We start from the raw sequence: 24,722 nt of genomic DNA, 5'->3' as shown, positions 1-24,722 counted from the left end.
TCTGCATCTTGTGACCTAAAACGCTGTGTATAAATTTAAAGTCAATCGGATATTAACTTTAACTACTAGAGCTTCAACAAGATATTTCAAAGTGATCAAGGGCCATAACTCTGTCAGTAATTATCGGAAATCGCTGAAAAGCAATTTGATTCTGCATCTCATGACCTAAAACACTGTGTATAAATCTAAAGTCAATCAGATATTACCTTTAGCGTCTAGAGCGTCCACAAGATACTTCAAAGGTATCAAGGCCATAACAGTAATTATTGGAATAGTTGAAAATCAATAGGATTCTGCATCTCATGACCTAAAGCACTCTGTATAAATTTAAAGTCATTTGGATATTAACTTTGGCCTCTAGAACGGGGTGACCACAATATACAACTACCTTTCAATGCGGTCTTATAAAAATGCTCATAATCAAACTTAGTCAAGGTGTTGATATAATGAATCAATACACTGAATTTCGTCGCTCTCACCCCATTGGAACCAAAGTTATCGTGTTCCAAAGTCTCAACCTATCAAATCGCTTATCTCTGCTTAGAGTAAGCAGAAAATGCTCATCTTCTAACACCTAATAAACACCCACACCAATTTTGAACATTCTAGCTCAATTAGGAGGAGAGTTATTGTGTTTCAAAAAGTATGACGGATAGACAGACAGACCCATTTTAATAGTCCCGTCCCCTGCGGTCAAAAATAAAATACTCATATAGTTGACAAGACTCCATGACACATTGCAACCAGGTTAGACAATAACCTGGAGATTGGTGTTCTTGTGTAATTCTTGCAACATAGACATTGTCACATGTTTACTGCTCGCTCTTGTGTTGATTTTACTGTTTTTGGATCTTAGTTAAAAAAAACCACACAACTTGAAGTCCTTTATACCCGTGTGCATCATGGGACCTGTGCCATCTTTAACTTTTCAACTATACCCAACCCATTACACCCACACAACCACACAAACATTTCTAACCTAAATATCAAGACCGATTAGCATACCAAGCATTTAGATTGGATCATTCTCACTTCAGGATCTGATTGATATCATTGGGTTAACTGAAAACAGGCTCTATTCACTAATATTCCCAATTGTTTTTGTCAATAGTTAATCAGACATACCTCCATGTTTAATAAGTAATTGACATATATCTGTCCAACCACAATCAACGGCATCATGTAAAGCTGTAATACCATCTACATTACATAATAATAAATCTACTTTTCGATACTTTTCACTTCCTGAAAACAACAAAGCAGTTATTTCAAACTAAACCAAACAGTTATTTCATTTGAACTCTACTATATATTGGAAACAGGAAAAGGGTACGGCAACACTCCATTAGAGAGTAATTATAGCTGGACAGGCTGGTACATCTGCGTGGTGACTGGATCAAAAAATGATACCGGCGGGGCGGAGTACAGAATAGAATTAAAGAATCCCGGCACAACAGAAAACCACAACAGATTTGTAGACGTAGAGGATCGTTTTAATAGATCAATGTTTCGGGTGCAATACCCTTTTTCAAGATTGAATTATAGTAATCCTGTGATGCCTTATATACAATAGAGGTGGTGACGTCTTATTTATTTCATTTAAACTTGTATAACAATACATTTATTACATTCAAACTGTTTATATTTCCTTTAAACCCAAACGACAATACATTTACATTTGGATGCAATATGAATAACTAGACAAATATCTATGCTAATTACATAAATGTCTATTTCAATAACAAAAGAAAAGGATATCAATTTTGGGAACAAAGTATGGTAAATCTCTTTTTATTTTTAAATTCATACAGAGAGCTTTTTAGCTATGAAGCAATTGTGGTATAATGTTTCAGCTATAGAAAACTTCATATTATCATTTTTAATGAATGACAGGAAGATCTCAACAGAAGTTATCATACCTGGTTTAATAACAAGATTACCTGGGCTAAAATAGGAATCCACGGTTTTCATTGGACTATATTTAAGCAGTAATTCAGCACATTCTATATTACCATGGTTACATGCTTCATGTAATGGTGACCAACCATAATTATCAGCAGCATTCACATTAATACCTTTTTAAAAACAAAAAATATAACTAATATCAATTCAATTCTTATTTGAATAGAGAGAGAGAGAGAGAGAAATGGGGTTTAACGTCCACTCGACACAAACTAGGTCATTTCAGGACTAACATACAGTATATTTTTTTTTTATTTCAATAATTCGCTTGAGCGTAGGGGTCTTTAGCAGTGGGAGGAAACTGGAGGGCCCGGAGAAAACCCACAAGGTTGGACAGGCTATTTGAATAGACTTCTCTAATTGATTATCATCCACAGTCTTCAACACTGCAAACACAACTTATTAGTCAATTTAAATCAACATTGAAGCTATCTTACCTTTAAAAGTTCCGCTTCTGTTATATAATATTTAAGACAAAATGAAAATTTCAAACAGATTGGATGATGAATTTGTTGTATAACTTAAGATGATCGAATGGTAAATTGTGCAATATATGACATTTCAATGATGTCAACATCTTAACAGGTGTTATTTAACATTAAGAAATAAAATATTTTGAATAGTATAAATACCAGGTACTGCTAGCAGCTGTTTTAAACGTCGTACGTCATTCTTTATACAAGCAACATGTAGTGGTGTTTCTCCTAAAAAAAAAACAATTTAAAAAAAAACAGTTCAAATAATAAATTAACATGTCCATATTAATACATGGGCACTAAATAAAATGTATACCATGGTTTTTTTTCAATGATTTGAATGATTTGTATTGAATGCTTTACATCTACCAGTGCTATAATAGTAAGTGCAAGGGGCAGCACCACACACACAATTACACAATATACAGAAATCACAAACAACAAACCAACATATCAAATCAAGTTAATGGATCCAGGGGCTAGCCGTAAGCATCCACTGCGCTGTACAGTCCCGGGCCTGTAATGATACAGATGTCTGTCAAAATGAAAAACAAACTAACAATATAAGGATAGCAACTCAAGAAAAGATAGGTTGCCAGGCAACGAAACATACGCCCACTGCAGCTAAATCGTTCGGGCAGTCAACATGAGTTGTCGCATATTTTTACTTTTGTCAGTAATGAAAACATTTACAACACACTAAAATATCAACCCATTAAGTAATTAGCAGATATGATTAGAATTTGTTTGTCTCATGACCTTAAACATTCTGTATAATGAATTTATCTTAACTTCAGAATCTAGCACGTCCACAAAGTGATCAAGGGCTATAATTCTGGTAGTAATTATCGGAAATTGTTGAAAAAAATATATGCCCCTTCGTCCCATTACCATAAACACTGTGTATAAATTTAAAGTCAATCTAGAGCGTCCATAAGATTTTTCAAAGTGATCAAGGGTCATAATTCTGGTAATAATTATTGGAAATAGTTGAAAATTGATAGGCTCTGTCGTGTCATTACCGTAAAGACGGTAAAGTCTCTCAGATGATCGTAAATTTAGCCTCTAGAGCGTCCACAAGATTAAGGATCATAACACTGGCAGTAATTATTGAAAATTGTTGAAATTTAATAGGCTTCTTTATCTCTAGAGCATCCACAAGATTTTTCAAAGTGATCAAGGGCCATAACTCTGGCAACAATTATAGGAAATTGTTGAAAATCAATAGACTTCTTCGTCTCATGACCTTAAACATGGTGTGTATATTTAAAGTCAATCGGATATTAACTTAAGCCTCTAGAGCGTCCATAGAAATTATGGATGCCAGACTGACATAAGGACGTACATACGGACAGATGGGGGCGATGGCAATATACAACCACATTTCAACGTGGGCATATAAAAAGCCATGGAAAACTAAATGGCCTATGTAGCAGTCAAAAAATTGGTATCAAAACATTATAAGCATGTGAAAAAATTCAAGTGTATTAATTACAAAGTTAGGGCATAAGTCCTAAATTCTACAAAACACAGAGAACAACTAATACTGAATACAAGGAAGCAATTTGGGAAAATTGCAACTAATCTTGACGCGCTCGTCTGCTTAATGACATTACGTAAAGGCAGTATTTGCCACTTGACATCATAAGTTAAAAGGGACAAAATGCCAACAATAAAAGTAGTTTCTAGAGTATTAACAACAAATTATGGACAGACAAATCACTAGATCTATGCCAAATGTGCACATTGTAAAATTAGTAGTGACCTTTGTAATTCTTTTTGTTAATTCTTTGAAGAAGTCTTGGATCAGGTTTAACAGTTTCCTTATCTGTGTTTATATGGGTAGATTTATGATTAACTTTGGAAGTAATAATATTTTCTTCTTTCTTCAGAGGTGAAGTTATTACACTTCGCCTACAAAAACAATTTTTATAACAATATCATTAATAAAAAAGAATTCTATGGAACTATTTGCATATGAAAGATATCGTACTAGTATTCACTCTACACAGTTCAATTCTCTACTTCATTAACAGTTATTATTACTGTAAATAGGGCTGAAACGATACGCTGTGCCATATGATATGATACAGTATTATTCCCTAGCCCCACGATACACAGCTTTTACTGTGAAATTGACCAAATATTGCTTAATATTTAACCAACATTTTTGGCATTTTGTTTTACTCACATTGAACCAAAATACACAATTTCTGACACAAAATGACACAGTACACAGAAAAGTCAGGTAGGCTACACATACATGAATACAACCCTGTATACCGTAATTGGGTAAGACATTTGCAGACTGAAATTTCTTTATTGACTTTCCCGTTGCCGTTTACGTAGTTAACAGAAAAGCCGAAAAGGTGCAATACCCTCGATCTATAAGATGCAGGTAGTTTTTCAATCTCAACTTCATTCAGTGTAATACTACTGGACATAATAGTCAAAAGAAAAATACCACTGAAAGTTAGACAAAACTTTCAACACACTTTTCGTAATGGCCACCGGCATCGCTAAGACGAAATGACTGTAAAAATGGGATTGATGGCTTTCGGTATTTTGTCCAATGGAAAATATTGCACGAGATTAGGTCAGTTTTTGCAATGACATGACATTTAGATCGATGAGACTATTGAAGACTCCTGCATTATATATAGTTCGGATATATACTACCGGGATTTTTCTTTACACTGACTTGTTAGGTAACTTTTATACATCCAATCGCCTCATTTATTGAATAAATATCCCAATACAGTGTGAAATATACCGTGAACCTCAAATTGAAAAAAAAATCGCGGGTATCGATTTTCTTATAAAAAGTATCGTTCATCATTTCTATGGAAAAAATTGCAGCACACCGGTTCACCGTTTCGGCCCTAGCAATAAACATGGCACACAGTCCTATTACAGACTACATGACAAAGCTACTTTTAACCATATGTTACCTTGCCCGGCAAGCTATGTTTTTCTCTTGTAATGGTTCCACTGGTTTGTTAAAATGGAGTCGTGGTAATAAAAAGAAATACTGGGTAACCTGAAAAGCAAACAGTGATTTATCAATAAATAAAGTCCATGATAAACAGTACAGGGCTGATTAGTCAAATGCATGCACTTTAAATCACAAGGTTTATCAAAGATGCAAGTGAATTTGATCCCACATTTGTTTACTCCAGGTTTTCCAGATTCTTCCACCTCTATACAATATGCTAGTTCAATAAAGACCTAGTTTTTTGTTCGATCTCTTTCACTCAATCTGCAATGGAATGTAGTTATCACATTTGACTGAAGTAGAATGCCATATTATCAAATCCCATCCCACAACCCCATTCCTTTCTACTGTCTGGAAGAACTTTCTATTTTCATTGATATAAATAATGGTAATTATGTACTTACTATCTTAGATAAAGTAATGGGTGTTTGTTCTACACCTTCTAACAGTAGATAATCATCATACTTGGACAGTAGATGAGCAGACACACCCAAACAAATCCATGATGGCTTCATAGATTGAAGAATAGTTTCAAATAAACCGTCTTCCTCTATGCAAGAATCTAAAACAAAAAGTAATTCTGACTACATTGCTACAAAAGATCTTACATTATTATATTCTGATATCAACTGTCCTAAGCCTACATATACGAAATTTGAACACTGCATAACATGTTCACCAGCAGTCTTCAAGTTTTCCATGTCAGGGACAAAACTACACATAAAATTTATGTGTAAGTATGAATTTTGTTTGAGTTCCTCCTTATGACTAGTCAAACAATCCCATAAATTTCAACCAGTTAAGCATTTACAAGGTTTATGAATTTCAATAGGTTCATTTGGCCAAAAATACAATTGACTAAAATTAAAAATTAACCAGCGGTTGCCAGGCAAGATACGCCCACATTTTGCAAGAGATGGATAGAGAACAAGTTAAACAAAAAAAGTGATTTTTCGTACAATCAGGGGCCGTAATCCAGGAAGTTATGGTCTAAAATGTGTGAATATCGAAATGGACTGAGATGTTTGGGATATAAAGATATATTTTAAGTTTCATCAAAATCGGATAAAAATTGTGACTTCTAGAGTCCACAACCTTGGTATTACATACTTTTACACTATTTGCGTATTAAGGGGCGGCCATTTTGTCCGGCAGTTTTGGTCCGATTTTCACAAAATTTGAACTCATTCATCATTAGGCTGTAACGGTGATATATTCAAATGTTTTTTTTTAAATCGGATAACAATTGTGACCTATAGAGGGACCACAAACTAAAAACATGATTTTTCGTACAATCAGGGCCATATTTCAGGAAGTTAAGATACTATATGCACGAATATCAACAGGAATCAAGATCTTTGGGTTATAAACATGTATTTCAAGTTTCATCAAAATCAGATCAAAATTGTGGCCTCTAGAAGGTCCACAACCTTGATATACCATATATCTACACTATTTGCGTAAGAGAGGCGGCCATTTTGTCCGGCAGTTTGGGTCCGATTTTCACGAAATTTGAACTCAGCCTTTGTTAGGGTTTAACGGTGATATATTCAAACATTTGTTTAAATTGGAAGGACCGCAAACTAAAAACGCGTTTCTTCGTACAATCAAGGGCCGTAATTCAGAAAATTATAATCTGATATATGCGCGAATATCGAAAGGAACCAAGATTTTTGGGTTATAAACATGTATTTCAATTTTCATCAAAATCGGATCCAAATTGTGACCTCTAGAGGGTCTACAACCTTGAAATACCATATATTTACACTATTTGCGTAAGAATATATACAAACTTACTTAAAATTCTCTGGCTTAATTCGGTAATAAAACTCTGTGTTCTGTTTCCAACCAAAGGATCTAAAATGGCTGACGCAGACCAATTTGATTCAACCAATTTAAAACACTGACAAGCTAATGTGAAGAAAGCTGTTAAAATCTCTAGCAACTGGAACTGAAATAATTTTAAACCATGATGTAAACATGAGGTAAGCATTCTCAGGCAAAAAAAATACACACATTAAATGAGGCCATATAAAAATGAAATGAAATGGGGTTTAACGTCCTTCTGTTCTGCTCTGAATTGGGCTGATGAAGATGGGAGGCCATATAAAAAGAAGACTAACAGTTACATTTTATACAAAAATAAACAAATTTAACGAGTATTCTATAAACAACAATGCCATTTTTAAACTTGGAGACAACATATTGAAACTAATGAAAGATCAACTATTATATATTGCTGACTTCACTAACACATTCTATAACTAAGGTTAGTGCTTGAATGGGGGGCACCTAGAATATTTCATTCATTAAAATGAAGAATAATATACCTTTTGTGGAATGGATCTAGGTATTGTCAAGCAATCTTCAAAATATTGTAATAGATCACGAGTTTGTCGGTTGGTAAATATCAGAAAGCCTGGTGACCATAAATACTGTATAAATAAACAGGATCTGTGAGACATTTTTCCCGATTCACCATTCTCTATGCTAAAATGTTCCAGAAAATTATTCTAATCAGGTTTTCGTTATGTATATCATTATAAAGAATTGTTATTTTAACAATAAAGTACAAGAGATATTTGTAGTTACCAAAGTCAGAAAAATGTTATCCGGTGTTCTAGAATAAATATGCACACCCTGCCTAGCAAATGACACACATTGTTTACATGTTTAATTTTCTTTTGGTATAGAAACAAGCAGTTGCCAAGCAAGATACGCCCACAATCAGGGGCCATAATCCATATGCGCGAATATCGAAAGGAACCGAGATCTTCATAGTAGTAACATAAATCTAAAGATTCATCAAAAACGGATCAATAGTGTGACCTCTAGACCTTTATATGACATACTTTTACACTATATGAGATTGAGGGGCACCCATTTTGTCCGGCAGTTTTGGTCCGATTTCACCAAATTTGAAATCAACCCTCATTATGGTGTAACAGTGATATATTTAAACAGTTTTCTAAATCAGATCAAAATTGTGACATCTAGAGGGACCACAAGCTAAAAACGCCATAATACAGGAAGTTACAAATCGATATGCACGAATATCGATATGCACGAATATCGATATGCCCGAATATGGAAAGGAACCTAGATATTTGGTTTATAAACATACATTTCAAGTTTCATCAAAATCGTATAAAAATTGTGACCTCTAGTGTGTCCACAAGCTACAAATCATCGGTGAAGTGTCTAAAGGGTGTATCTAAGAATTTCTAAAGATTAAGAAAAAGAAACCTTTGCATTTCAAACACCTACCAAAAATGAGTGAAATGATACTGTTTATGCTCGTTTTTATTGCATAGAAAACCCAGTAATAACTACCATATCATCAATTCATCTCAAGGTGTGATTTGATTAAGGATTTGCAAGAATCTTTTCAGCATAGATAGTGGGCTTTTTTTTTTATTTGTCTAATGTCTATAATTACATTGAATATTGAATTACTTAAGAGATGACTAAATTATGAATTGCACTGGCCATAATGTCAGCCATACTTTGACTTGTCACAAATTGTTACTGAACTTTTTAAATTGATATGATTTGTTGGTAAATGCATCTTTAATAACAACTACTTTCATTTACCTGTTAATAAAATGTTTAAAATTCACTTCAAAAACAGCTAAAATGTACTTTAATAACACAAGATTATTAAATAACTCTTCATCTTCATTAGTCAGTTCAATCAAAGCTGACCTAGAAATATATAATCATAAATTACCAATATTTTACAACTGTAATCTAAATATATACATTTATGACTATCATTTGTTTGTTTGGGCTTGGCAGCTACACTAGGTTGCCCCAGAGGCTGAAATTTGAGGTAACAAGCCAACAGTGAGGCTGATGTCCCCCTCTAATATCCCAAAATAAATAGATGATACATACTAATTAATGCACATTATCTTTTTGAAAAGTATTGAGCGATGAAACTGATTTAGTCCAAGTAGAAATGTTCATGATCGAACTCGTCAAGGTTCAGCATTCTTCATCAGTTAGAATTAAAAGTTTTCTTCGAAAGGCAGGGAACAAAAAGGAGGCAGCTTGAGAGCCAGTGAATGACATAGGACTGGTGATGTTGCACTAAACCTTACCGTTTTGGCTTTGCACTACATTTGGTTCAGGGTTAAGGTTAAGATTGTGGAGTTGATGAGGCGAAATTTAGGGTACAGGGTGGAATCTTCGGATATATAAACGTTACTAAACAAAAAGATGTTATAGCAAAAAAAAACACAAACGAAAATAATTTTCTATTGCAAGTTTAACTTTTATTAGAGTCAATTTCAGGTTGTATGAGGAACCCTAGCTTTAGACTAGTAAACCGCTCATTCCTTCTGGATGTTATCAGGCATATAACTTACTGCATAACTGAAGAAATAAAATTCCAGAGTATTTTTTCTGTATTTTCATCTGTGGACTGATCTGGTTGGAATGATTGACTATAAATAGTTTGTAGATGATGGGTGACAGGTGGATGAAGTAATAGATGATTCATTAATGTTGTGTAGGCCATATTAGTAATCTGACTACTCGTAGATTCCTGTAATAAATAAAATACTATATCCATTTTATTTCAACATTGATGAACTGCAAAAGAAAAATTCTAGATTGCAATTTTCTTCATTCAATCATAGTTATTTTATACGTTTGGATTTAACTGGATCAGGTACCGAACACACTTACACGCGCAGTTAACTAGCTTCACACAGGCAAAGCAATCAAATTATTGTTTACAGATTCTAACTCATGACGTCAACTGGCACACTATCGCCATTCAGGGATTTATTTTTTACAATGTCCACAGGTTTTTCTTATCAGTTATGTTTTGTTTGCAGTTGTCCCACACTTACTAATAGAATATAACTTACTAGTAAAATACATTTCATCATACTATATAGTGTAGTAGATTTTAGACAACATGTAGTAGATATACTAGAAGATATGAGATTTAAACTAGACATATACTGCTCATCTTCTATACACATATCTATAATATTAGTCATAGACATAGGTAATTCTTTACATGATATATCTTGATCTCCATTCTACAATATAGCAAATAATACAATAATTAATATTTCATACATGCTTAAAATCAAGATGATATCAATTGCTACAAAAAATTGCATAACAATGTATTCAACAAAAAAAAAAAACATGATTGAATAAACCAGTGATTCTCAACCAGTGTGCCACAAGATCTTTCTAAGTGTGCCGTGAAATTTTGAACGGCACACTAAGAAATTTTCTCACCAAAGAAACCAGCTATTTGACTGATGAAATTCAAAACACTGCAATAAAGTAAGTTCATAGCTGTGTTTTTCTTTATTTAGTTTGAGTCATTATATATGTCTATGACTAGTCTGTGTCTACGGTTGTATGCCATCTATGACTTGCCATGTTTTTATTTTGCTATATTTTTCATATATATTTAGCCAGGTGTACCGCTACTTTTCATGAGTAGCTCTAATCATATTTACTAATTCATACCCCCGCCCCCACATCATTCTGCTGAATAAGACACATGTTTTCTTATTAAGAGAAAAATATATTGATACTTACAAAAGATGACGGTTGACATTTACTTAATAAAGATTTAGGTCTCCATCTGCTAAGTGTTGGTCCATACTGAAAAAACAAAGTTATAGTCCTGGGCCCTTATTTACGAAAACTTAAACTAAGATACAATCGAAATTTTAAGAAATACTGCAATTCGATTGGCTGACCAATATGCAAATTGGATATATGCAAATTGATTTTACTGGTCAGCCAATCGAATTGCAGTATTTCTTAAAATTTCGATTGTATCTTAGTTTAAGTTTTCTTGAATAAGGGCCCTGATACAAGCGTTATGTTGTGGATTCTTCTGTTTCAAAATAATCATTGAATGAATGAATGAAATGTAGTTTGACATTCTACTTTCTGAATCAACTGGGCATACGCCATACAATGTTAGGGAGCAAGCTCCTTACCCACCACTGAGACACTGTAGCTCACATGACTGCCATCGAGTATGCTTTTCATTTCACTCCAATCTGGATACAGGTTCTAGATTTAGAACTATGGTAATCAAAAACACTCTAAAAGATGGGATACATTAAATCAGTTTCAACAAACCTTTGGTTTTTTCCTGTCGGGTCCATCATCTATGATTAGTTTACGTTTAAGTGATGTGGATGAAGAAGAGATTTCTAGAATTGATGGGGTTTCACAATCTTTTTTCATAATATTGCTATTCTCTTCACCATGGTTACTGGTATCAACACTATCAGATGTAAATACTAATCTTTTCTGTACAGGTAACTTATTATCCACTGAAATAGTCAAAATGTTTTCAGGAAAATGATTTGATACACCATAACGAACAAATATTAGCATTTACAGTTTTTTCTCAATTATTCTGACTCTAGCTATGACTAGGTGGAAAATAGCCAAATTTCTTCAAATTTAGGCATGTGACGCCAAAGAAAATACTCATTTTTTGATAAGAATTGTGTCATCAACTTGTCAAATACAATAAATTGAAGCATAATTATTTTCTGGTTCAGGTGGTGTGTTGTTTATATTAAATGTCATATTACACTACTCTATAATATTTAGAATGCACAAGATAGATGAGTTTGGATCTAGGTTCTATGTGATTTATATCAAGGCAATAACGTTACTGAAGTCTGACTTTTCGTTTAGCCAAGCATACCAACCATAGGAGTGCTACCTATTTTCAATCTGGAGCCAGGTTTTGACCCGTTTAGCAAATTATGCTGACTCTAAATAAGCTTTGGACAGTAAATAGGTTTTTTTTTTCATTTAACTATCATTTAATAGGTGGAAAAGGTGGTCTTGAGATTATGATTATACATTTGGTTTTATTAGCTTTTCAAGTAGATCTCTTCATTCTTCTCACAAAACTTTTTACAGATTCAAAATCTGATGATTTTTTTAAGGAGGCTCCACGGAAGAAAGGAAGTCATTTTTGATGTTTTTTGTACAATCAGAGGCCATAAATCAGAAAGTTATGGTCTGAAATGCGCAAATACCAAAAGGGACTGAGAGTTTCGGAATATAAAGATATGTTTTAAGTTTCATCAAAATTGGATAAAAATTGTGACCTCTAAAACTATAGTTGGTAACAATTTATTTCCGTTTTGATCAATTTTAGAAAGTAGTAGAGTCAGCTCCTGGGTAACAAAGGAGATGACCTCAAAATGACTGAAGTTGTTAGATAATCACATTTATGAGGTGATAAACTCTAGTTTCTATGACATCAATGGAATTAAGTTTTAGTAAGAAAGATAAGCAGTACTGTAAATAAATAAATAATTTTGTGATGCTATACTACTTACATAAAGCTTGTTGTAATGACGATGTTGAATGGGAATGTAATGAACATGGTTTTATATCTTCTTTATCTTTACCAACTGAATCCGGTGAAGCAGAAGAAATGGGTTCTATTTTACATTTTTTGACAGATACAAAACCAAAGACATTCAACGAACACTGACCAACTGGAGTAACTATCTTTTTACGAGGTCTGGTAGAAATTGTAGGGGTAATAATCCTCTGATTAACTTTTGCAGCTTTTGTTTTTTTCTGTGTTGGCTTTGAAGGAGAGTCACTTTTGACAGAAAATTGTGAAGAAAATGGAGATAGACTGGAAATGCTGTTAGAAATTGTACTTTTTGGACTATTTGTACCAGTACTGTTAGACTGCTGCGTGAAACAGATTGATTCATCACCCATCTTGTTTCTATCTGTTGTCATGGATACAACATTTGGTCCTACTACCAGATAATGAAATGGATCAGGTGTTGTTTCCTTTATAAAAATAATAAATATAAAATATACAAAGCAGGCTAAATATTTTGTTCTTTTTCAAAATGAAAATCCAGAATACACAGTTTTATATCAAAACTAAATGAAAGAATCACTAATACAAAAATTAAGATTTTAGATCTTTGAAATTTAAATGTTTTAACTATAACAACTGGAGATTGCTCAACTGTCAGTCCAGAACATCCCGAATTGACAGAATTGCAATCAAGTGACATAGAATTCAGTCCTGTCACAGTGCTGTCAGTCCCGACAACGGAGGTGGTTTGAGTAGAATTGTGACACAATTAAACAAAACGAATATGTTACGGCTGCATCATTGGTCAAGATATTTTCTTACTTAGTCAACGCATGCGTTGTAGCCCGAAATACCCCTTTTCACTCGATTGTCACTATTTTGCAGATTGATAGAATTCAATTCCCGATTGTTCAATTGAGTACCCCCCTGCACATATTCCATAACTCTGAAAGGAAAGACTACAAATTATGTTAAAGGTTACCTTAATCAAAAAATCTCCAATATATTCAGGGCTTAAACACATGATACCATAATCCAGTATAGAATCAGGAATATGTTTAGCAGCCAATACTCTATCAGCAAATATATATTGTAAAACATTACTTATTTTCTCTGGTTTTGTAACTGGTAGTTGTAAATTAAACACTGAAGCGCCTCCACACGAAAGTAGTCTGAAATACACAAAAACAATCATTAATAAATTTTTGTTTGAAAATTTGTAAGCCCTCTTTAATTATACCAGCGGCTGCCAGGCAGTATTCGCTCACATTTTCGAGAGATGGATAGAAAACAAGCTAAACGAAAGTGATTTTTCCTACAATCAAGGGCCATAATTCAGGAAATTACAATTCGATATGCGCAAATATCGAAAGGATCCAAGATCTTTGAGTTATAAACTTACATTTCAAGTTTCAACAAAATCGGATAAAAATTGAGACCTCTATAGGGTCCACAACCTTGATATACCATATTTTTACGCTATTTGAGAACGAACGGCGGCCATTTTGTCTGTCAGTTTTGGGCCGATTTTCACGAAATTCGAACTCAACGGTCATTAGGGTTTAATGGTGATAAAATAAAACGTTTTTTTAAATCGGATAAAAATTATGACCTCTATATGGTCCACAAGCGATTTGTCATACAATAAGGGGCCATAGGGCCATAATTCATGAAGTTACGGTCCGATGTGCGCAAATATCGATAGGAACCGAGATCTCTGTGTTATAAACTAACATTTCAAGTTTCAACAAAATCGGATAAGAATTGTGACCTCTATAGGCTCCACAACCTTGATATACCATATTTTTACACTATTTGAGAATGAAGGGCGGCCATTTTGTCTGTCAGTTTTAGGCCGATTTTCACGAAATTAGAACTCAGCCGTCCTTAGGGTGTAACGGTGATATATTAACACGTTTTTTTAAATCGGATAAAAATTATGACCTCTATAAGGTCCACAAGCCAAAAAACGCGTTTTTGCGTACAATCAGGGGCCATAATTCATGAAGTTACGGTCCGATATGCACGAATATTGAAAGGAACCGAGATCTTTGTGTTATAAACTTACATTTCAAGTTTCAACAACAAAATCGGATAAAAATTGTGACCTCTATAGGGTCCACAACCTTGATATACCATATTTTTACGCTATTTGAGAACGAACGGCGGCCATTTTGTCTGTCAGTTTTGGGCCGATTTTTCACGAAATTCGAACTCGACCGTCCTTAGGGTTAAACGGTGATATAATAATACGGTTTTTTAAATCGGATAAAAATTATGACCTCTATAGGGTCCACAAGCCAAAAAACACGTTTTTACGTACAATGAGGGGCCATAATTCAGGAAGTTACGGTCCGATATGCGCGAATATCGAAAGGAACCGAGATCTTTAGGTTATAAACTTACATTTCAAGTTTCAACAAAATCGGATAAAAATTGTGACCTCTACAGTGTTCACAAGCCAAAAACGTGATTTTTCGTGCAATCAGGGGCCATAATCCATGAAGTTACGGTCCGATAGATGCCAATATCGAAAGGAACCGAGATCTTAGTGAGATAAACCTATATTTCAAGTTTCATTGAAATCGGATAAAAATTGTGACCTGTAGACTGTTCACAAACAATTGTGGACGGACGGACGGGGGAGACGACAATATACGTCCACATGAAAATGTGGGCGTATAAAAATATGTCTTTTCAAAATGCAAGATGAATATTTGCCATCTAACAAACATGGCAACCATTGAGGTTATAGTACATTAACAATTCTTCAATAAAATACAAACAAGCCAACAGTGAGGCTGCTGCCCCCGCCGAAATCCCAAAATAAATAGTTGACACATTTTAATTAATCGCACATCTATTTTTTTTTTCAAAAGTATCAATACAAATGAAATTGATTAGCTCTGCTTAGCTTCAGCTCGAAATGTTAATCATTGAACTCAGTCAAGAAATTCACCTAATGAACATCAAGTCTAAACATTCTACCTCAATTAAAAGCAGAATTATTATGTTCCAAAATAAATAGTTGACACATTTTAATTAATCGCACATCTATTTTTTTTTTCAAAAGTATCAATACACTATGTTTCATCACTCTCTATCAGATAGAATCAAGATTATTTTGTCCCAAAGCATTGACAAATGAAATTGATTAGCTCTGCTTAGCTTCAGCTCGAAATGTTAATCATTGAACTCAGTCAAGAAATTCACCTAATGAACATCAAGTCTAAACATTCTACCTCAATTAAAAGCAGAATTATTATGTTCCAAAGTCTTGACCAATCAAATTGCTTATCGCCCATTAGCCTAAGCAGAAAATTCTCACCATCGAAATTAGTCAAGGTAATGATATAATGAATCTATATTCGGAGTTCCATCACTCTCACTTCATTATAACCAAAGTTATGGTGCCTCAAAGCATCAACCAATCAGATTGCTTATTTCTGCTTACCGTAAGCAGACAATATTCATCATAGAACTCCATCAAGGCATTCACCTAATGAACGCCTACACCAAGTCTAAAAATTCTACCTCAATTAGAAGGAGGGTTATTGTGTTCCAAAGTATCGACCAATCAAATTGCTTATCGCTCTACTTACCCTCAGCAGAAAATATTCATAATCGAACTTAGTCAAGTTATTGATGTAATAAAGCTATACACCAAGTGTCCTCACTCTCACTTACTTAAAACTAAAGTTATTGTGTCTCATACATATATCAACCAATCAAATTGCTTATCTCTGCTTACCCTAAGTGAAAATTCTCATCTTCGAACTCCATCAAGGCATTCACCTAATAGACACCTATGCCAAGGGTGAACATTCTAACTCAATTAGAATGAGAGTTATTGTGTTCCAAAGTCTCGACCAATCAAATTGCTTATCACTCTGCTTACCCTGAGCAGAAAATGCTCATTATCAAACTTAGTCATGGTATTGATGTAATGGAACTATACACCAAGTTTAAACACTCTCACTTAATTAGAACTAAAGTTATCGTGTCCAAAAGCATCAACCAATCAAATTGCTTATCTCAGCTTACCCTAAGCAGAAAATGCTCATCTTCGAAACTCCATCAAGGCATTGACCTAATAAATACCTACACCAAGTTTGAAGATTATAGCTCAATTAGAAGGAGAGTTATTGTGTTCCAAGGTCTCGACCAATCAAATTGCTTATCGCTCTGCTTACTCGGAGCAGAAAATTCTTAATATCAAACTTAGTCATGGTATTGATGTAATGAAACTATACACCAAGTTTCATCACTCATCAAGGCATTGACCTAATAAACACCTACACCAAGTTTGAACATTCTAGCTCAATTAGAGGGAGAGTTATTGTGTCCCAAAAAGTGTGACAGACAGACGGACGAACTCATTTTAACAGTCCCCTGCTTTCTTCGAAAGGCGGGGGACAATTAGATATAAAAAAAAAGAAAGGTAGCCAAAGTATAAATGAATTTGGTTTAGGGACAGTCGCAAAATTTCAACACTGGCATCATTTTCTATCCGTTGTGTCATTAAACCCATCTACCCAGTTACATGGGTTATTCGTTTGGACCCAGTTACATGGGTTATTCGTTTGGACCAAGTGTTGAAATTCTGAAGCGGTTGCTTACAAGCATCAAAAGCAATTTACCTCAATCCACATTAATCAGACTCGAGTTCTCGAAGAAGACGATTTTTTGCTCAGTAAATGAGTCTGTAGTCAAAAAGAAGGTACCCTAGAAGTCCAGATTTTCATTAACATGGACGATTCTGGATGGAACTAATGAGCTTAACCCAAATCTTTTTAGCTTGTAAAATTGAGTATCTTGACCACAGGATCACCATCGTTTCCTCAGTTTCATGATGACAAAACTTTTTGCATCATAGACATCAAAAACACAAATTTTCATTTACCTTTTGTAAACCGTCTTCCGTTTGTTTCCTTCCACAAGTAAGGCTGCTTTAAAACCATCAAAAGATTTCTCATTGTTTATTATGTAAGACTCTCTCCATCGCCTAGGTGCTGATGCTAACTCTTTAAGTTCTGGACTACTCCCATCTTCAGTTGTCCATTCAAACAGTTCTTCTTGTAACCATTGTTTCTTTAAATAACTATCTTCAATATAGTTGGCCTTTAAAATCCATTTTCCTTGACCATAGAGAGAACAATAAATTAGTAATAAATAAAATAATACTCTTTCAGTAATCAATATAACCATTTACTATAATCTTAGTGTTTATTTCATCTTTGATAATCATAAAAGGTTCCAATTTCACCTCATCTGAAAACCATTTAGGATTCAGATGATTCTCTTTCAAGAGAATATTAATGGATTCTTGCTTTAAAAAAAAAGAATTTTCAGGCATGAAAAGTAGTAGAATTGGATTATTGATGTTAGATACTCAAGGACATTGACCAGTCTACCATACAAGTTACTGTGACTGCATTTAACACTAATTTATAATTTACCAAGATATTTTGAAGTTGAAATAGAGAGAGAGAGAGAAATGGGGTTTAACATACACTCGACACAAACTAGGTCATTTTGGGACTAACATATGGTTTAATTTTATTTCAATAATTCGCTTGCGCGTATGAGTCTTTAGCAGTGGGAGGAAACCGGAGGACCTGGAGAAAACCCACGAGGTTGGACAGGCGACCCTACTCATTGTAACGTACAACCAGGGATTTGAAACCACGCCAGTCGACTGAATGACAGACATTATGATACAGCGCTTGCACGCTAACCATTCAGCCATCCAACCCCCCAAAAGTTGAAATAGTACTCTACTCTCTCTTTGATTTTAGGACAACAAAAGATTTTCGTATAAATCTGTTTTGTGAGACGAAAATATGTCTTCGTTGAACCTTCCATAAAGACTATGTTAATGAATAACTGATTGCGCGTTCACTGTAGAGAGTTTATGCCCTAAGCGAAAACAAAAAAAAAAAATAAGTAAACAAACTAACTTCTGATTATTCTGTTACTACAAAGATTTTATAATAATATAGAGTTCGTCTCATCAATAATATTAAACAGTATGATTTACAGGCCTGAAAATAAAGATACTAAAGGCACCAGAGGAATTATGACTGAAAATTTGTGCCTGATGTTGTCATTATTTTCGGGTCTGTAGGTTTAGCATTAGCTCCTTGAAATTCAATATATACCTGTTGCACAAGCACCAAGGAATTTTTCACTTCTTGATAATTTACCACAGATAATATGAGTACTATTAGATTTGAAAAACTGAAAGAGAGATATCATTCTATTATTTATTTATTTATTTATTCAAGGAGAGATAGTTGTTGAGATAAATACAAACAATATCATTCACTCCTTACATTTTATTTTCACTTTAAATTTCAGAAAATTCTGCAGATTGTCCATGGAGTCTGGACTCGCTTTATTATTGTTGATAACAGAGATATTCCCAGAAACAAAACTATGGGAAATTTGACATGGACAAGAAAGATAAACACTTCAAATTGAATACCTGGATCTAGAATCTAGCATAACAAAAAGAGCAAACCTAACAAAATTAATAGGCCTGCAGCCAAAATTTCTAGCTTACTTAGAAACACCATTCTGCTACAACGTCCTCCCAACTAAACAAACTATACATTTTTGGAAAGTTTATAACACCAGGAACACAAATCCCGAGAGTTTCAAGCAAAATGTTTGCAATAACTCAATTTAGGGCCAGATGAAAATTGTGATAATTGTCAAGTAAATGCTATATTTATACCAACAAGCCAATAGTGAGGCTGATGTCCCCCGCCAAAATACCAAAATAAATAGATGACACATATTAATTTATCGCACATTTATTTTTTTAAACGTATCAAGCAATCAAACTGATTATCAACTATACACTTAAGTTTCATCACTCTCTATCAAAGTTATCTTGTCCTAAAGCATCAACCAATAAAATGGCTTAGCTCTGCTTATCTTTAGCTCGAAATGTTAATCATTGAACTCAGTAAGACATTCACCTAATGAACATCTACATCAAGTTGAAACATTCTACCTCCATTAAAAGCAGAGTTGTTATGTTCCAAAGTCTTGACCAATCAAATTGCTTATCACTCCTTAGCCTAAGCAGAAAATTCTCATCATCGAACCTAGTCAAGGTAATGATGTAATGAATCTATTACTCGGAGTTTCATCACTCTCACTTAATTATAACCTAAGTTATCGTGCCCCAAAGCATCAACAAATCAGATTGCTTATCTCTGCTTACCTTAAGCAGAAAATGTTTATCATCAAACTAGATCGAGACATTCACCTAATGAACACCTACAACAAGTTTGAACATTCTACCTCAATTAAAAGAAGAGTTATTGTGTTCCAAAGTCTTGACCAATCAAATTGCTTATCACTCTGCTTAACCTGAGCAGAAAGTGCTCATTATCAAACTTTGTCAAGGTTTTGATTTAAAAGAACTATACACCAAATTTCATAACTCTCACCTAATTAGACCTAAAGTTATCGTGTCCCAAAGCATCAACTAATCAAATTGCTTGTCTCTGCTTACCCTAAGCAGAAAATGCTCATCTTGAACTCCATCAAAGCATTGACCTAATAAACACCTACACCAAGTTTGAACATTCCAGCTCAATTAGAAGGAGAGTTATTGTGTCCCAAAAAGTGTGATGTGCAGACAGACGGACTGACGGACGGACGGACAGACAGATGGACGAACCCATTTTTTTAAATAGTGCCCTGCTTTCTTCGAAAGGCGGGGGACAACAATTATGAAGTTGACATAAAATTAAATATTGGCGAAAACACTCAATGCAAACGAAAATACAGGATTTTTTAAATTCATTAACGGTAATAGAGACTTATCTCCCTTTCTGTCAAATGTCTGCAATTGATAACAGTATTTAAGGTGCGTGTTAACTGTTGATGCTGTATGATGCACAAGACCATGTGTGAGCACACAAGCCCAATATTTATATCGTTAATGGGGTCCCAGGGGCCTGCAAGGGTTGGTTAGCGGGTGTTTACCCAGAAATTATTGGCAGAGCATCTAGTCGGATGAGCAAGGAGATACATGTTTGACATTGGTTGAGAAATATGGTTATAAGGAAATGAAGACCAGAATCCGTCTATAGTTTTGAAAATCGCACTAAAACCACATGATTTTTACCACAAAAATATAAACCCACACCTACATACTCTTTCAATTAGACCCTACATTATTTTTACTGCAGGTAGCTGTAAACGTCTAGTTACGATATTATGGCCAAATTACAAACATTTAAACTGAAACCATATCAATAATTGTACAATTTGCTAACAAATATATATATGACAAAAACTAATTATTTATTGAAGTAAAACAATTATTGAAAATCAAAATTACGCAGTTACTCTTCACTTTAAATGTCATCAAATTTAGTCGTTATCATCATCGCTGTCACTACATGTATAAACATCAAATTCGGTTTCTTTAACAGTCTCTTTATTTCATGATGTACATGTACATAGAATAGCAGTATTTCTACTAATATATCTGTAAACCTTTAGATCAGATTAGATTTGAGTCTAAATTCCTAACAAATATTTGATTTGAAACAATGTAGGCCTATAGATACATGTATGTTATTTATTCACTAAAATAGATACATGGCGCAAAACCTAGATAATACTGTAATGGAGTGGCAATTGTAATGAAGAAAAAAAACCCATCAAATTGAGTTTAATGCCTAACTGTTCGGTATCAACCGGGATAATGAAGATGTACATACGCCAAACATTATGCTATAGGATTAGGAGGAATTTAGTCCAAACAGCCACGTTGCGGTCTACTGTTTATTTCGAATTTTGAGTTCTTTTACGTGCACACCAACGTGTACATGGGACCTCAGTTTTATATTCCATCCGAATAACTAGACGTTGCCCATCAAGCCCACCACCCCTTCCTGCACCATTGACAATGGGAAACAACGCTGGAAAGTTTGAGGAAATGTCTAGATCAACACGGGAATCAAATCCTGGACCTCCTGATTAGTGAGCCACGAACGAGGGGAAACCACGCCAGACCGGGATCAAACCCCAGACCGCCCAGTAAGTGAGCCAGTCCCTTACTGAGTCACCACGGCTACCTTGCATACTGATGGCACTTGCATGGAAAGCAGGAATACTAGCTGTACTGAACTAAAATGTATGGCGTATGCCCATCTTCATTATACAGGTTAGTGTAGAACAGTAAGACATTAAACTCCATTTGATTTCTTTTTATCTTCATTACAATGTTGTCACTCACATTACAGAAATATTTAGTTTGGGCCATATCTATTTTAGTGAGAAAACTAAATATCAGTAGATGCTATGTTTCAGTTTAAATATTTGTTAGAACTTTAGTCTCAAATCCTATCTGAAAAAAGGTTGCACTGTTTGTGACAGTAAAGGGTTGTAGCTAGTTAGTTATAATCAAATGAAGAGGTAGACTATAGTGTCTGCCCGCAGTGTCCTGTATAATTATAGGCTACAATAGACTATGCCATGGAAATAAGCCATCAACCATCAACAGAATGTATCTGTTAAGCTTCTAATTATTCAATGCTTCATGTAAATTCAAGCAGATTTGGGTTACCGGTAATGAAAGCAGATTCAATCTGATTAAAACACAGATCCTATTTCGTTTCGTTTTTTTAGTTCAAAATTTCATTTTACTTGTCTTTACTAGGATCTGGAAGAGTTGTTATATTACCGGCGTTCTGGTTGAAGTCATGGATAAGCCAATGAAAGGGTCTGTTACCGCAAGTTCTTGGCGTGCGATGCACGGAACTGTAGGTAAACCACTACAAACATCAACGCTAATTGATTAATCAATGTCTGGAGTCATAGGTTCAAAAGACGTTCCTATGACCCCTGACACGACCTTCCAGTACAACCGGTCAGATTTTCATGTTTTGTAGGCCATCAAAAGTATAAAAAGATGAAACAAAATATAGATCTGTTTTTTAATCAGATTTAAAGAAAGGAGACATCGAGTCGCTTCATTACAAATGACACTCGAAAGCAGCCAATTTTAAAATTTTCATTTTGTCTTAAATATTGTATGTCAGAAGCTCATCTTTTCACGGTAAGATAACAACATCAATGTTGATTTAAAGTAGCTAAGTCTCTAACTCAGTATCATCCAAAACCTTCGACAATGAAAACACGAATTATTTGTCAATTTTAATCAACATTGGTGTTGTGATCTTACCGGGACAAGATGGGCTTCTGATATTCAATATTTATGACAAATTAAACATTTTACGATTGGTACACGAATCGTGTACCATGATGCGTTTCAGCACAGTTTGTAACAAACGACTCGGAAGAACGAGGTTAGACATATTCCACAAGTCATGTCAAACTGTGACCCCATATTCTTATCTGGAGAACATGTGCAATAAATACTATCAGTGTAAACTGGAATAACCAGGCGCTAGAGATTGACATTCGATTGAGACTTCTGGCGTATTTCGCCTAACATAACTGCTTTGAAATTAGAGTAAAAACGGAAACGATGAATGTAAATCAGTTTATTTACATTCATATTACATTATTATATATGTTGCGACCCATTTGTGTCAATTTGTAGGTCCCAAATATTAGCGATTTAGCTCCTTTAAACTGAACAATAAGTCGTGTTTGCAATGTTAAAGACTGCAGATAATACTGAGTTAGCTACTTGCCTCCTTTAAATAAGTAAATATTACCTCAATATCAAAATAAACACCTCCAAGTGCTCTAATTTTTTTGGCAAGATCTTGTCGTTTTTCATTTGAAAACCCCGAGAGTAAAAATATTCTATTAGGATTGAGTTGGTGTCTTGTTCGTTTGGTCATCATCATTGTATTTTCCACAGCTGCCTACGATTAATCCACTCAATCGAAGACCTCATTACCATTAATCCAATTTCTCAACCACATCATTACCATAGATTTCATACATTTAACACCAATCTTTGTTCTGGAAAATAAATACAGCCCATGAAAAATGTGATGTATAATTGTTTTATTATCTCTTCCCATTCCACAATATAAAAACATCTAGTTTTTTGTATATATCTTCTGGTACTTACATATAGCCTATATTTTGATGAATTATTATGTAAATTTCTAGGCAGTTTTCACTTCAAATTAAGCATTATGATCTGAGTGACCAAAACACAGCTCTTATATTATGCTGTTTCATTTCACTCATATTCTGTTATATTTGTTTGAAGTGGGGGATAAGACAATGAAATGATCTGTGTGAGGCATGCACAGAGTCCTGGGAGTCTGGCGACTCTACTCCTTGTAGTTGTCACATACAAGCGTGGAATCAAAACCTCACTCACCCATAATTATGATGTAGCACGGTAACAGTGAGAGTGATATATTTGAACGGTTTTGAAAATAAGATCACAAGCTAAAAACGTAATATTTCGTACAATCAGGCATCATAATCAAGAAGGTTACGGTCCAATACGTGCCATTAGCGAAAGGAACCCAGACCTTTGGGATATATCAAAATTCGATGAAAATTGGAACCTCTGGATGGCCCACAACCTGGGTATTACATGCTTTTAAGGGTAGCGGCCATTTGTCAGGCAGTTTCCGTCCGATTTTCACGAAATTTGAATTTGGCCATAATTATGGTGTAACAACAGTGATATTTTTGAAAATCAAATAAAAATTGTGAGGTCTACAAGGGCCACAATCTAAAAGTGTAGAGATCTTTCGGTTATAAACATACATTGTCAGTTTCATCAAAATCGTATAAAAATTGTGACCTCTAGAGTGTCCACAACCTTCGACCCTCGCCTTAAGTCCTAGGATGTAGGAGTAGCGCCCCCCCCCCCCAATCAAGAATTGCTTCCGCATTCCCTGCCTGGAAATAAATACGAATAGCGTTTAGTCATTCGGGTGGAGCATACAACTGAGATCGTGTGTAG

At 34.5% G+C, this 24,722-nt stretch overlaps 1 protein-coding gene across 1 annotated transcript in view; it reads right to left on the bottom strand.

The window, feature by feature from the left end:
* LOC126818559 (SMC5-SMC6 complex localization factor protein 1) overlaps positions 1-24,722 on the bottom strand; it is a 28,644-nt gene that overhangs the window by 3,379 nt on the left and 543 nt on the right. Inside the window, exons 2-19 of the mRNA XM_050546010.2 lie at positions 23,503-23,755; positions 18,952-19,030; positions 17,694-17,928; positions 13,773-13,962; positions 12,786-13,257; positions 11,560-11,756; positions 11,005-11,070; positions 10,311-10,487; positions 9,804-9,982; positions 9,028-9,138; positions 7,764-7,923; positions 7,231-7,384; positions 5,838-5,995; positions 5,390-5,478; positions 4,204-4,352; positions 2,595-2,666; positions 1,941-2,075; positions 1,126-1,245 (exon numbers count right to left, since the gene is read on the bottom strand). Of these exons, the coding sequence (XP_050401967.1) occupies positions 1,126-1,245; positions 1,941-2,075; positions 2,595-2,666; positions 4,204-4,352; positions 5,390-5,478; positions 5,838-5,995; positions 7,231-7,384; positions 7,764-7,923; positions 9,028-9,138; positions 9,804-9,982; positions 10,311-10,487; positions 11,005-11,070; positions 11,560-11,756; positions 12,786-13,257; positions 13,773-13,962; positions 17,694-17,928; positions 18,952-19,030; positions 23,503-23,637 (2,878 nt within the window). The 5' untranslated portion in view covers positions 23,638-23,755. The remainder of the gene's footprint in view (positions 1-1,125; positions 1,246-1,940; positions 2,076-2,594; positions 2,667-4,203; positions 4,353-5,389; positions 5,479-5,837; positions 5,996-7,230; positions 7,385-7,763; positions 7,924-9,027; positions 9,139-9,803; positions 9,983-10,310; positions 10,488-11,004; positions 11,071-11,559; positions 11,757-12,785; positions 13,258-13,772; positions 13,963-17,693; positions 17,929-18,951; positions 19,031-23,502; positions 23,756-24,722) is intronic.

Source organism: Patella vulgata, chromosome 4 (assembly GCF_932274485.2).
Source record: "Patella vulgata chromosome 4, xgPatVulg1.2, whole genome shotgun sequence".
Classification (NCBI taxonomy): domain Eukaryota; kingdom Metazoa; phylum Mollusca; class Gastropoda; family Patellidae; genus Patella; species Patella vulgata.
This window is presented reverse-complemented; position numbering and strand designations above follow the sequence as displayed.